The sequence below is a fragment of the Pseudopipra pipra genome, chromosome 3 (genome assembly GCF_036250125.1).
Source record: "Pseudopipra pipra isolate bDixPip1 chromosome 3, bDixPip1.hap1, whole genome shotgun sequence".
Taxonomy (NCBI): Eukaryota; Metazoa; Chordata; class Aves; order Passeriformes; family Pipridae; genus Pseudopipra; species Pseudopipra pipra.
The window spans coordinates 101023342-101037773 of NC_087551.1; the positions used below are offsets into that span (position 1 = coordinate 101023342).

Genomic DNA, 14432 nt, shown 5'->3' on the forward strand with positions numbered 1-14432 from the left:
CTCTTGGAAAATGTTCATGGAAACTTTTAGGGAATTAGGACAGCTGGTCTAGCAGACTTTGAAGTCTGCAACACAGCCGGCTGGCCGGCATTCCCAGTGCCAACTGGCTCAGCAGCAAGTAGAGACAGCAACTGTGATTTTGGCTTAGGAAACCCTGTATATATAGAAGATGACTTGATGACAGGCAAGACTCAATAAATCTGGTGACATAATTGAACTCTGTTAACCAGTGTTTGCTCTGTTGGGATTAAACAACACCCTGTGTTATCAATTAAAACTCATTATCTTTTTCTGTATTTCCTTTCTTCAGAGTAAGAACTTAGTATCTTCTCATTTAGTGTCTTCCTTTGGAATATCTGTCAGAACATTATTTTAACAGATGATTGAATTAGGTTTCAGCTACTGTATGTCATTGCCGATCTTTAGTCATTGTCAAATTTCAAATGAAATGTCATCTGGAAGTAAGTCGTATGCAAAGCTACAGGAGTTTGGCTCTGCATCTGTCAGGAGACTTTGTGAATAATCAGATTTCCTGAGAGGCTGTGGATTTCTCACTTCATTGACTGATGCTTTTTGCCTTATAGTACAAAAATAGAGAAGGAGAAAAAAGAGCATGCTAAGCTACATGGGATGATCCGTACAGAAATAAGTGGAGCTGAAATTGCAGAAGAGATGGAGAAAGAAAGAAGGTTCTTCCAGTTACAAATGTGTGAGGTAAGATGCAACATGAAATTCATATTGTTCTGCTGCTGTTTTTAGGAAAGATTTGAAAAATGCAATTGTTTAATGGCAGTTGTGACACTAAAGGGAAATGCCAAGTTATTAGTGGCCTCATTTGTGAAAACACATTTTTTTTATCATCCAGATGTGCAAACTTTGGAGGGAATTTAGGTATGTTCTAATTTCACTTAACAAGTAAATTAATGCAAAGCTCAATAAAACACTAAGAGATTATAATAAATAAGCCTTTACACTCCTAATTCACTGTAAGTTATTTTAAGCCCTAGATCATTCTCCGAATTGTTCCCTGTGCTGACAGCTGTTGGGTTATTATGAGGAGAGACTCTAGTCTAGCACAGTGCTGGGCTGGTGCAGAGAAAAACTGCTAAGGATGGAATCCAGTTGTCTTTCAAGATGTTTCAGAATGTTTCTATTTGGGAGTCTTTGTGATTTTGCAGTATGTTAAATCTCATGTGAATATTTTTGGTTCGATTTGTTTAAGGACATGTCTGGTTCCGTGGTTGGGAATTCAAGTTGCTGTGTTCATTTTTTCTGTGCATTAACTCAAAAATATACCATGGGTGATTTTACTGTGATGAGTATAGCTAATTTGACTCATATGCCAGCATAGCATAACTGCAGTTGTCCTGAATGGTATTCAGTAACTGCATGCACTCATACCTAATAGAAAAGCTTCACATTCCTATACGGAGTCAGACTAAAGTGTTCAAAACCCATAAAGGGATTTGAGTACCTGATAAACATATGGATGTTGTCAGCTAATTGCCCATCTGTATCCCTCCTAAGAAACAACCAGGAACAGATGCTTCTCTCTTGCTGTGTCACAGTAAAGGCGAAGTTCACGTGAGTCAGTTGTAGTGGTAATGCAGGGTGAAGTCTGTGAAATTGGGTCAGGGTACCTCAAATGTAGAATAGCTAAAGTGTATCCTGTATTTCTTCTGATTTTGAAGAAAAAAAGTTTTTAGTTGGTTACCTCTGAATAGTCAGAAAAGGGGACTTTTTGATAACAAAAACTATAAAATCAACAGGTAGATTTTAAAAATTGTTAAAATAATCCCTCACTTTTTTTTTCAGTAAACTGGTTTCCTCCTTAATGACATCTGTTTAGCAATGAATTTAACAACTAGTGAGACACATTCTTAGATGTGCTGCTAGGTTTATGAATGGTTTTCTAAATCTACCTCACAAACACTTCCATGCTTTCTTTAATAGAGGCTTTCACTCGGAGCCATAAAGGATGTTTTAACAATTTGAACAAATCATAGTGAAATATCCTCACAGGATATCAAAAATCACCAGTGACAAAATTCCATTTGTGTGATTTAACCCTTGATGCCACTTTTTGATGCATTCTCTTTTAGGTCCTGTAAATCTGTAACTGTTCAAGCTTATTGAAATATAACTGAAAATAAATGTTAAAAAAAACACTGTAGCAGTAATAATTGATTTCTTTTGTGAATTACTATTTTAACAGTATCTACTGAAAGTAAATGAGATCAAGATTAAAAAAGGAGTGGACTTGCTTCAGAACTTGATCAAGTACTTTCATGCTCAGTGCAAGTATGTTTTAGTTTTCTTTATATCTACACAATAACTGGAGCAATGTTTTGTTTTCAACTTCTTATATCATCATAACGCTTTTCTAGAATTTTCAAAATAAATATTAAGATTCAGCTGTTCTTGCTGATGTCTCTTGACAGATTGCTTTTGTCACAGACAAGTCATTCCTTTTGTCACTATTTTCTGGAACATGTAACGAGATTGAACTTGTTGGTTGAAAGGAGTGCCAAACAATAATTTGCCATGTTTATAAATTCTCCTGAAACAGAGCTATTCGTTTGGTCTATTACTTAGCAGTCCATTAGTTTTGATGGACTTTTTTGAGTGTATCTGGCAATGATCTAAATTAATTCTCTGCTAAAGAAAAATAAATTGCATAAGCAGTGGGTTTAAACTATATTAAAAGAATCACTCTTTTTCTAGTTAATTGGAGGACCCAGTAATAAAACATATAGTTCTCATTAGAATTATGTACTTTTTTATGATAGTCTTACAAATCAGTAATGTAGCAATGAAGTCACAGCTATAACCTTGAAAGAGCTGCTGCTAACCTGTTGAAATCAGTAAGTTTTCTTCTTCAAACACCAGTTTGCATCTATGTATTTTTTTCCCTATGTTGCTTTTAAAATCAGTTTTACTTGTGGTATGTCACTTATCTGCTCTGTCCATTTAATAGCAATTCAACAACATAAATGCTGTGCTGTGTTGTCACTTTCATGTCTGCTTCCCAGAATGAAAATATTTTGTGTTGCAAACAATGCAGCAATTTTTAATCAAATATGCATGTAATTGTGGTTTCTTAAAATTTATTTTTAAAATCAGAATTACTGAGTTTTTTAAGAACTGGAATGATGGGCATAGATAATGTTACTCTGCCAATATAAAAATACATATAATGCAGTAAGATGTAGCATATTCAGTTTACATGTAGACTATAGTTAATGCTTGGGAAACAAAGGGGGTTTCCTTTAGTAGAAAGATTGCATCAGACATGAAATTATTTGGCTTCAAGAAGTCATAATTATTTTATATCTACTAGAGCTTTTGCTGTTCTACAAATGAATCTTGCTTGTTCTGGGCCTTCACAAAATGGGATGAGAACCTGTATTTGAGGTGAGAATGAGGAAAATTTATGTGGCAGTGGATTGTGGCAGTTCTGAATCTAATTGGGGATTTTGCATGTTAGAATAAGCTATGATGGAAATAAAGAGGTGGATCAGCCAAAGATGCATTAAAAAAAGAGTTTAATGTTTTGAAGTTTATGGCATGGCATAATAATATGCATGTCTTCCTTCGGCAACTTTTTAAGCAGAAAATACAAAGTAAAGTTTAATAACAACTTGCTTTTTGCTTTTCTTTTTAAGTTTCTTTCAGGATGGGTTAAAAGCAGTTGAAAGTCTCAAGCCTTCAATTGAGACGCTCTCGACCGATCTTTATACAGTGAGTAGCAACCTTTCACATTTGTGTTGTAAATTTAGTTTTTTACAGTAGAAGCATGAACATTTTGGTTCAGATTGGCTGACTGTTTTAGTAGTCAGCATTTTAAGGTTTTCAGTAGATTGCTGAGAAAAATCTTGTTCCAATATAGCATTTAGAAGCCTTAGTTTTAGTTCAAGACCCCACTGTGTAAAGTGTTAGGAAAACAGCCTTTGCTCTAAAGTGTTTACTGACTAAGTGGAAAAGAACGTGTGGTTTCAAATGGAACACAAGGAAGCAAGAATATTGTGAGGCAATATCAGTCTTAACCCAGCAACATCCTTGCCATTATCAAGTTTTCTGAAGATATAAAGGAAAAGAAATTGATCACATTATCTTTTCTCTTTGTTTTCATTCTTGATGAACATTTTTTAGAAAAATGAACCAATCAAGCAGCAAATTTGAAAGACCTGCGTTGAAAATAGAAAATAACGTTATTTTTAACCTGTGTTTTTATTCATTCAAGATTAAACAAGCACAAGATGAAGAAAGAAGACAATTAACACAGCTTAGGGATATTTTAAAATCAGCACTCCAAGTTGATCAGAAAGAGGTGAGCATATAAGGTGGTTTAACTTTTTAATACCTATTTTAATTACTTCTAATGTAATGTTAGTATTCAAAACAGTTATTTTAACATTTATCAGCCATCTAATTTCTTTTGTTCATTCATCTTTGTTTTGATGTTGATGTTGAAGTGTGTGACAAAAATTTTTAAATTAATGCCCACTAAAAATACAAGACTTACTGAAAAGTAATTTCTTTGTGTTACCAGTATTGCAAAATAATTCAGATGGTGCACTGTTGCAGACTGAGAATGAAAGAACTTTGGCAGTATCAAGGAGACCCTATTCGTGGAACCTTATCTCACAATACTAATCCAAACTGTGTAAAGATTATGTGAAACTGAACTTCAAATCCCAAACCACCTCTGTCATCTGCAAAAGTAACAATTAAGTTTGCTACTCTGCTGCAAGATGCCAGGGTTCAAATGTGCAAGGGCTGGGTCAGTTTGGCAATCCAACAAATGAGTATTTTTTGAGTTTTGATTATGATTGCTGTTAGATTTAATGAGTTCTGGAGTAGTTTCATTTGCGGACTCTGATCTGGAAGTAAGCATCTTTTGTATACTGTAATCCTAAATATTGGGTCTACTTTTGTTTCAGATTGCTAGTGCTTCCTCTTCATATAAATAAATGCTTGCCAGCTTCCTTTGTGTGGCTGCTGGGCCATGAGAAATGATGAATGAGCCCCCTCCCCCTTTTCAGATTCTCTTTCTGAAGGGATCATGATGAAATAGTTTAGTCTGTAGAGCTCAGACTTCCTTGATCTTTTCCGGTCTTGCTTTGATCTTCCCGGCTTTTACTGGTGACAGATGATGGTTGTTGAGCAATGTAAATGAGTGAAAGATGTCCCTGCCCACAGCCGGGGGTTGGACTGGATGACCTTTAAAGGTCCCTTCCAACCCAAATCCATGTGATTGTGTGACCTGCTGACAGGCATTTGGAACAGCCTTGAACGCTCTGCACTTGGAGATGCTGTTTGTTACCTTTTGAAGTTTGTGATAATGACCATTATGTACGAAGCTCCATACAGGCTACAGGCCCTTTCTTAGATTCTGCCTGGCATTCAGGACTCACTGATTTGCCAAAAACTTCCAAATTTGAGCTCTGCAGAATTAGAGACTAGTGATCCTCATGGAAATGGTGACTGCTTTGGGTTCACCATTGATTGCCCACTCTCAATAAGAAGTCATTACTGTTTGGGGTGTGTTAGCAGGCTTCTTATTTTAATTGGGGCATTGCTCAAGGGAGATACCAGAAGCAGTTGGGTGTCGTGGTTGCTGCAAATGTTGCTTCTCTGTTTACCTCTTTATCAGTGATACTGATATTAAATGTATATGGAAGATGTGATGAGTACACATCTGTTCATAGACTCATAAATTAATAATACACATAAATTTATTATTTCTGCTGGGTTTGTGACATTTAAAAATGCAAGCATAAAAAGTGCTTTGTGCTATAGCTATTATTTATTAATTCTGCAAATCTAGATATAGATGCTTACCTGCAGAGCACGAGAAATATAATTATTTTTAAAGTTTTTTTGAAAACATCAGTTAATCAGTGGGATGCCAAAGAGCTGTGATATAATTTACTGTTCAACTCACTAATATTATTCTTGTTGCACTGTAATTTCCTTTACTATAACTGATTTCTTTTTCCTTCCTAAAATGCGTTTACATTTTGTGACCGAAGTCTAGGAGAGTAAGTGTTACCATGTTTTAATGAAAATAGTTGGCATGATTTCCATTCAGATTTCAAGAAACTGGATTTTTCCTTTGAGCTCTTGTCTGTTGGCATGAAAAGACTGGTTCTTTCTTTCTTCACTTTGGTTTGTTTTATTACCAAAAAGGAAAAAAAAAAAAAGTTACCATATTCTTCTTGGGAAAGAAAATTGCTGTAAGACAAATTGGTGATTTCTGTGACGTTTTCTTTTGGAAAATTAAATCCAGTTGCTTGATTTGATGTTCTTGCAAGATTTTGAAAATATATGTACTTTTAATTAAAATGGACTTAATGTAAGAAATGATGGAATGTTGACAAATATTGTTTCTGTTGTGTTTAAAAAAAGAAAACACACAAGCACTCATAGTGAACTTTCTTTTATTGTGCCTGTAAATGTAGTTTCCTCCTGCACAGAACTTCCTCAAACCTGGTTTGTATTGAAACTTCTTTTTGAAATGTCATTTCATGTACATCTTCGTAATTTTTAATTTTTAAACTTTCAGTTTTCAAACTATAGAGGTCTTGCAAGTTTTGGAGTCACCCTTAGAGTCGTATTGCCTAAACTGTTCTCGTTTCCATGACCTTGGGTGAGGTCGTCTCCTGTGACTGTAGTCTTTAGATTCGCTTCTACTTCTTTGGTAGAACCTCTAATCTATTTAGGCCTCTGTAAAATATGACAAATTTTTTTTGTTTCTTGACAAAAATGATAGTAGTTGTGCTATAGGAAAGGCTACCTGCAGGGGGTTCTGGTAGATATGTCTTTTAGAGGCTCTGTGGGACTGTAATAAGTAAGGGTTGGATCTCTGAAACATCCTGCAAATGCCAGAGAAGTTCAGCTCCGGAAGAGCTGTAAGGACTTTTTTGGCATCTTTATACACAGGAGTGATCTGAACAGTCTAAAAATCGTGCTCCATAGGAGCTGTGGAATGACTAGCAAAAAATTTGTGGTGTATAATTTGAAGCACCTTATGTTGGAAAGGTCTATTGTGTTCACATAGTGGGGCTGATAAATTGGATTTTGGAATATCTCTTACCAGTAGTCACAGACCATCTTTAGAGAATACTGTTTTCAGATTTATTTCATTTTTAGCTATGCTGTTCAACTTGAAGTCAGTCTGTCTTTATAACTTCGGAACAAATAATTTCCAACCTCTTTATGGTCAGGGAAGTGGTTCACTAAAAACATGCTGCAGTTAAATGACTCACCTTTTTTTTTGTGCCTATCTGCATTTCGAAGCTGATAAAGTGGTCAAAGTTCAGTTTCTTAGGCTTGTGTACCTCAGTCTGTTCTGATCTTATTATGTTCAAGAGATATTTAAAATAACAGTACTCTGTGCTAGGTATGTACTCTATCCTGTGGTGATCCATTTCCTCCCATAGGTAATGTACATTGTTGCTGCTCCTCAGATGAGGCCATTGGGTCTGACTCTGTTATCTGTGATTTGTATCTCTGGTATGTGCAATATGCAAACCAGAAATAAGGGAAGATCCTTTGGAGAGCCTGCATATGGAAAAGGCATGCTGAAATTGTCTGGAAGGATGTTAATTGTGATGGTGGTTTGTGGGATGGCATCCTGTCTGTTAGGAGGTAGATCAAAATCATGCACTACTCATCAGAGAGCTGTGGAAAACCATCATGTGGCAATCACCTTGGGCATTACTGATCTGGACATGACTTGAACTGAGGATTTAAAATGGCAAATATGTTTGTCCTTAGGTTCTTTTCGTGAAATAGTATTAAATTTTTTAAAGATACTGTTCATAGTAATGAATGTGTGGAAATACACGTCAGCTACAGCAGCTTCCTCTCCTGCTGAAATAAGGCAGGAAGCTTGTATTATTGGTTTGCCAGTTTGGCCAAACACAGCAGCTGAGTGTAAAAAGCTGAAGGGAGGGATCTGAAATGCAGCAGAAAGTAATGCACAAAAAGGAGCAGCTCAGACTTAAGTAGTGGGAGTGGTGCTATGAGCAGGTGTTGGAGGTCACCTGAAATCTTTACATAATTGAGGATGGAGAGAACTGAAATTAATTTCCTGTATGGCCTCTAATCTTCCCGGGAATGGAGTTCCTTTACTGACTAATGGGAGGCAGAGATCAAGGCATTGGTAGGGCACAACTGGCAGTGTCAGATCAGATTTTCTTCAGAAGTCAGTAAATGTACACGTGCAGTGCTTCTTAATGAGAGACAGGAATTTTTTATAAATGTTGTGGCTCTACGTTGTGCAGAGAGAGTGCAAAACCAAATAATTCTGTGTAAACAAACTGGAGAGGAACGATAAACAGACTGGTTTAAATCTGAAGGCATGCTTTGTCAGGCACAAAAATTTAAGTAGTGGTTTTGTAGTGCCTTTAAAAGCCTCAGATGCATGTTGTAGCTACCTAATACAGCTTCCTAGATCGCTAGCTGAGAGTCAGGGAAGTGGGCACAGGTTGCTTCTGCTGAGAAGGAGCACCAAGGAGGGTTGCAGCCTGTGTTGAGCTCAGCTCTGGTTCTCAGGACCACTGAGCTCCAGCACTGTGTTCAGGATGAGCCTGAAATCCTACAGCTTGGAGGTGTGGAGTCCTCAGTGCTCTGAACAGGGGTGTAGGTGGTAGCTCTGTCCCTACCATCAGGTTTAGAATAGCTCATAGTCATGTAAGCGAGCTGCTTTGAGGGTTTTTCCCTTGCTATACTTGTATTATCTGCCTTATATAACAGAAGTGTAATTATGTCCATAAAGCAATGATAATAGAAAAAAAAGCAATTACAGGTATTAATCATTGTTACTGTAGGCATTTGAAAGTCCATCCTGTCATGTTTCTGCTGCTAATATAGCATGACACATCAGATTCCTCATTTTTAGGTTCTTATTTTTTAAGAAGGTGGACTCTTGCAGCAGTGGGTCCTGCCTCTGGGTAGTTCTGAGAGCATTGAGAAGGGTTTAGTTAATCCTTGTCTCTTCCAGGGCCAGAATTCTACTTTGTTCAAGATATTTTCCTTTAAATTATTCTTCTTCTGGAAATGATTTTTCAGTTTTCCTATATGACTCCTGAACTATATTACCAGGAGGTCTCTTGTACTTTTCAGACAATAACTTGACTCAGTTTCCACAAGGAAAATCACTTCTTCAGATTGATGTATGTAATTGTTTTTGTTACGATGGAAGGGTAGACTAGCAATTGCAGGTAATAATAATCTTTAATGTTTGTACCCTGTAGTGTTTGCATGAGCTGGAAAACCCACTGCTTAATTAAATTTTGAACTAAAACCCCAATGTATTAAGGCCAATAGTAAATCTAAATAAAGCAAGTAAAAGGATTTTGGCAGTTGCTGATAATGACTACTTACCAAATGTTTTTTGTACCCTCTGAAGAAAGAAATGGATCTTGTTCTTTCTCATTGAGGGGGAAAAATATGCTTCATTTGGCCTGTTGGATTAGAGCAGAAGGAGAAGCTCTGAAACTCATTAATGGGGGGTTAGTTTGGTTGAAAGTGTGGAATGCATTACAAATTGCTGTTGATTATTTCAGGATTCTCAGATTCGCCAGAGTACAGCTTACAGCTTACATCAGCCTCAGGGAAACAAGGAGCATGGCACTGAACGGAGTGGTAGTCTGTATAAGAAAAGTGATGGGTAAGTACTGCTGGAGTCTACTGGAAAAAACATTAGGTCTTAAGAACTGAAGCACTGTCATACAAAATATATTTAAAACTGACTTACCTTTTTTTTTCCCCCCTTTAAACTAGAATCAGAAAAGTGTGGCAGAAAAGGAAGTGTTCGGTTAAAAATGGTTTTCTTACAATTTCCCATGGTACAGTAAGTATTTGTTTTCAGTATTTTATGTACGTGGTTGCTAATACAAAAAGGCAAGATCTGCTGGTCTATATTTGTAATTTGGAATTAGCTAGATTCCTGATTCAGTGTTTTGAATATGAGTGATATTATTTTTTTAAGGCAACTTTTCAGAAATATATCAAGACATACACAGCATCTAAAAATACAGCTATTCTAATGCTTATGACTATTAATGGGAAAAAAGAGCTTTTTTAGTGACTCAGTACATGTAAATGTTCATATTTTACCAGTCTATCTAAAAATACAAATTCAAACTTTTTTTTTTCCAAAGATATAATTGGGCATTAAGCCATCTTTTAGATAGGAGTTAAACAACTTTTTATATTTGCAAGATAAACTGAGAGTAGATGTGCAAGATAAACTGAGAGTATGCTGAACCTCTTCTCTCCCCCAGATTTGCTTCTATGTTGTAGTCTGTTAGGAAGGTAGCTCCTGAGAAGTAGCTGTTGGTGAAAGCCAACTCTGAAAACAACTTCTGCCAGAATTACACGAAATAGAGAGTTACAAGTCCCTCTCTTTTACTGCTACCAATATTTGAAACACATTAGGTATAAATACTTAAAGTCTGTTAAAATTCTAAAAATTTATACTTCCATGTTTTGGACCTTTTGCACTTGGCTTTCAACTTGATCTTGCTTTCCTGTAACTTTTCTTTTCATACTGTTTTCTCAAAAAATTTGAGAAACTTTCTTAAGGCAAAAAATAACTCAGTGACTCTATTTCCCATTCTTGGTCTAATAAACAGTCCTGTTTCTTGATCCTGTTATGAACTTTTCTGTTCTTCATCCTGTTATGCCTGTTGCTATGACTACAAGTTGACCCTGGCAGCATAAATGAATCAATCTCTCATTTGTGCATCTAACCATAAGCTGTTGCCTTCAGAATTGATAACCAGGAGTTAAGGAGGAGTGTAAAGCCAGGCCTGCAAAGCAGAGTCATTGCTATGGCTTTGGAATTGTCCACCAGTTTATCCCTCTTGTCATTTGAGTGTGTATGAGTTGTCTTGGTCAGAGAAAAGTCTGTTAGTGTATTCTGTGCTGGTGTCTGTGAGTGCTGTGATTGCTCTTGGTGCTGGACATGCTGTGCTGGTACCAGTCAGAGTGTAGCTGGGGCAGCTCAGAGCTGGCAGGGGCTACAGAATCCACCTGGGGAGCAGAATTTGAAAACTTTCACATGCGAGTACAGTTATTGAGTCTATCAAGATACTGCTTTCTTCTCTTTTTATAAGCTGTCTACCAGATGGTCTGACATTTTTAGAAGCAGTAAGTTCCCACTGAAAACAGTGGAGCCGTAGCTGGAAATCAGTTCGTAGATAGTTTAATGTGAGTTCAGATATGTGAGTTGCACAGGTTTGGTCTTGATTTTCCTATATTACAACATTAAGAGTCCCTTCTGGTTTTAAAATATGCTCCTAAAAAGTATTTTTACTTATTTACTCACTTCCCCCTTATTTATTGATGGCAGTTTTATGTAAAAAGTTAATGAATATTTCGTAGACACTGAAACGAGTAGAAGTGATTACTGTTTATTAAGAATTTTTTTAATACCTTCTGAGAATACTGAAGGAACAACATTGATGTCCAAGCTTTCTCAGGGTTGATATCTCCTGGTCTCTGAAATATGATGTGCTGTTCTCTTGTCCCAGCAGTTCATTAAAATGAACCATCTCTCACAAATTCAGTTGACAGTTTTGTTTTCTTTATGAAATAAAAATTTGTAAATGCTTTTCCCTTAAAGGCTAAGTATTCTTCATGGATTTCTCTTCTTTGGTCATGTAGCCTCTCTTTGAGGGACTATTTTTTCAGTTAGTTTCTAGAACAGCTATCCTCAGGCAGTTGCAGATGCTGTAATCTGAGTTAAACTTGCCTGCCAAGTGCTCTCCTGACTCATGGGGAGAATATGGTTGGTTCTCAGTCGCCCAGCTGTGGTCCTGAATGTACCTGCCTGCATTGCAGAAGTTATACTTTTAGACAGCTAAAAGCTTCAAAGAAATTAGCATTCATAGAGCAACGTGCAAGGTAATGGCTGATGGAAAACCAGACACTGGTCCTTTGTGTAATTATTAGTAGTCGGAAATTTCCTGACATCTGTCTGACTGCAATTTAACGTACATGGATGAAGAAACAATGACAGAAGCAGATTGAACCATGTAATTAGGAATTCCTAAGTGCTTTTCAGATCAAGAAGTCACAAGGAAGAAACTTAGATTTCAGAAATGTCAGATTCCTCAAAGTTGATTTGTGTTTAAAGAACTTAAATGAAATTTGCTGGTTGTCTGCAAAAAAGGAATATAAGATAGCCTCATTGTTGAGGAATCTTTCCTTGTTATTCTTTCTTTACTACTGGGAAGTTTAATCTACCATGATGATTAACAGGACAATCTGAAGACAAAACAATCAGATTTAATATTTTTATTCTGAAGTTAATCACTGTGATATCCAGAGAAATATGCATGATGAAATCAGCCAACCAGTCTGTTAAGTGGACACGTTAGCTTGTGCCTTTTGTAAAAGTCAGCTCTGTATCATGGCACTCCTGTATTGTTTCAGATGCCTAACCTTTTGATTCCTACACTTACTGTTTGTTGCTGGAACAGATCCAGTCAGTCTTACAGGATAGGGGATTGCCATTTCTTCAGGAAGTAGAACGAGTTGATGCTTAGGTCTGTGTATGGCATGTTAAGAGCAGCACATCTTTTGAGGGTTGTTAACATGCTTGTTAACAAGGTGTCCAGAAATTCAGCAGTTTTCTGAACAGAGACTTGAGCAGGAAAACGAAGCTCAGAGGATTCAAAGTAGCATAATAGCAGTTACACGTTTGTTATCATTTTCTACATCCAGTGTCTCCTAATCCTACCAAATGTCCAGATCCACCTACAGTAGCTTCGTGTGGCTAAAGAATTTGTACAGCCTTACCTCTCTTTGTCTTTTACCTCCAACTTCTCCCCAAGCACCATCTGCCATGTGATGTATACACGTTGTCCACCAAGTAACAGGCAAGTGTCAGGGTGGTGGGTGGAGATAGACTGTTATTTGCTGCAGGGTAGAAGCATGAATGAGGTGGTATCAACCACATGCTAAGGGTTTTTAATACCCTTGTTAGTGCTGATTTCAGGTTAGGAGATCCTCAGATAAAAGCTTTAGAATATGTGTGTAGAATATGTGTGGCCCAGGATGTGTTCCAGGTTGTTGCAGCCATTTCTTTGGGTTCTCAGATCCCGATACAGAATTATTTATGCTGCATTCTCTTGTCCAGAGGGACGAGTTCTGTGTGCGTTGGTCTTACAGACCTCTCTGAAGTATTTTAATGCATTCATTTACAGCTTCATATTTTATAAGTTATAGAAAACTAATTAGGTCCCAAATGCACTTCAAAGTCCTGGGACAAGGGGATTCTCTCTTAACCTAAATGTACTTGCATTTTTACATTCTCACAGAGGCTGTGAGAAAAGTATATGTGAGTTGCCCAGTGTCTATCTAATTAATAATTTATAAATATTTCTATGTAAATATATGTAATTATATACTTATATATAATTTATAACTAAATAATTAAATCTGTATGCACTTTTACTACTAAAAGGAATGTCTGGAATTCGAAAAGCTATTTATTAGGCAGAGAATACAATGTGGTTGTCAATAAATTGTCCTCTTACTGCCTCTGAAACCTCTCTTGGGTATAATTCATTTTACATTGACCAGCAAGTGACCTGCAGGTTTATTGTTTCAAAGCTTGCATGACTTTGTTTTGTCTGCTGCTTATGCTGGGCAAAGCATGAGCCTGCTGTTTTTCAAGGACACCATGCTTCTTTTTTTTTTTTTCAAACAGGAAAAAACCCCATAATTTTTTCCCTTCTTATGTTTCTCTGTGGGTTTGATTTTTTTAAACTGGTGTTCAGATAAAATGATGTTGTTTTTTTTTGGCCAGCTACATTGTTTTATCAGATTGTTTCAAGGGAATCTGTACTCTTTGGACTTGTCCCTTCTCTTTTTGAATTAAATGTTTTCATCAGTAAATTTAGAAGAGATTATGAGAATATCTATGTTTGTTATGATTCATTGCGAGTTAATTACATTTTGTGATAGTTCAGCTTCATTTGATAATGTGTTTATGAATATTGCTATCTTTATGATAGTACTTTCCTAATCGTTTAAATGACTGTTTTTCAGATATTATTGCCTAGAGCAAAGGCTCACTAGTTAAATCTGTTTTCATGATTTAATTACTCTAAAAGAAGAGTGAAACTAGTTATCCATTGTAGGAAGTGCAAACCATTCCTCAAGTCAAGTTTACAAACGTGTCTTTCTAGGTCCTACCCTCGGTCTGTAGAGCAGGTGGGTTAAGGGAAAGAAGAGGTTAGTGCAGAGGTGCTATTTAAAAAGTCTTTGTAGACTTTATGAGTCTATTTCAAAATGCAGGTTGCTTATGCAGTTTGCTGTGTTTTAGGAAAATGTTGCCACTTTCTATTAAAAAGATCGCTGAGAGGAACTTGACTAGAAACTTGACTAGAAAACATGTATCATTATAAAAT

The 14432-nt window shown here is 36.5% G+C and overlaps 1 protein-coding gene across 2 annotated transcripts in view; it reads left to right on the plus strand.

Moving 5' to 3' along the window:
* Positions 1-14432, plus strand: part of ASAP2 (ArfGAP with SH3 domain, ankyrin repeat and PH domain 2) — an 84792-nt gene that overhangs the window by 45031 nt on the left and 25329 nt on the right. For both annotated transcript variants that reach the window (XM_064650494.1, XM_064650493.1), the window contains exons 6-11: positions 585-714; positions 2216-2301; positions 3666-3741; positions 4244-4330; positions 9576-9679; positions 9793-9862. In XM_064650494.1, coding sequence (XP_064506564.1) covers positions 585-714; positions 2216-2301; positions 3666-3741; positions 4244-4330; positions 9576-9679; positions 9793-9862 — 553 coding nt within the window. The remainder of the gene's footprint in view (positions 1-584; positions 715-2215; positions 2302-3665; positions 3742-4243; positions 4331-9575; positions 9680-9792; positions 9863-14432) is intronic.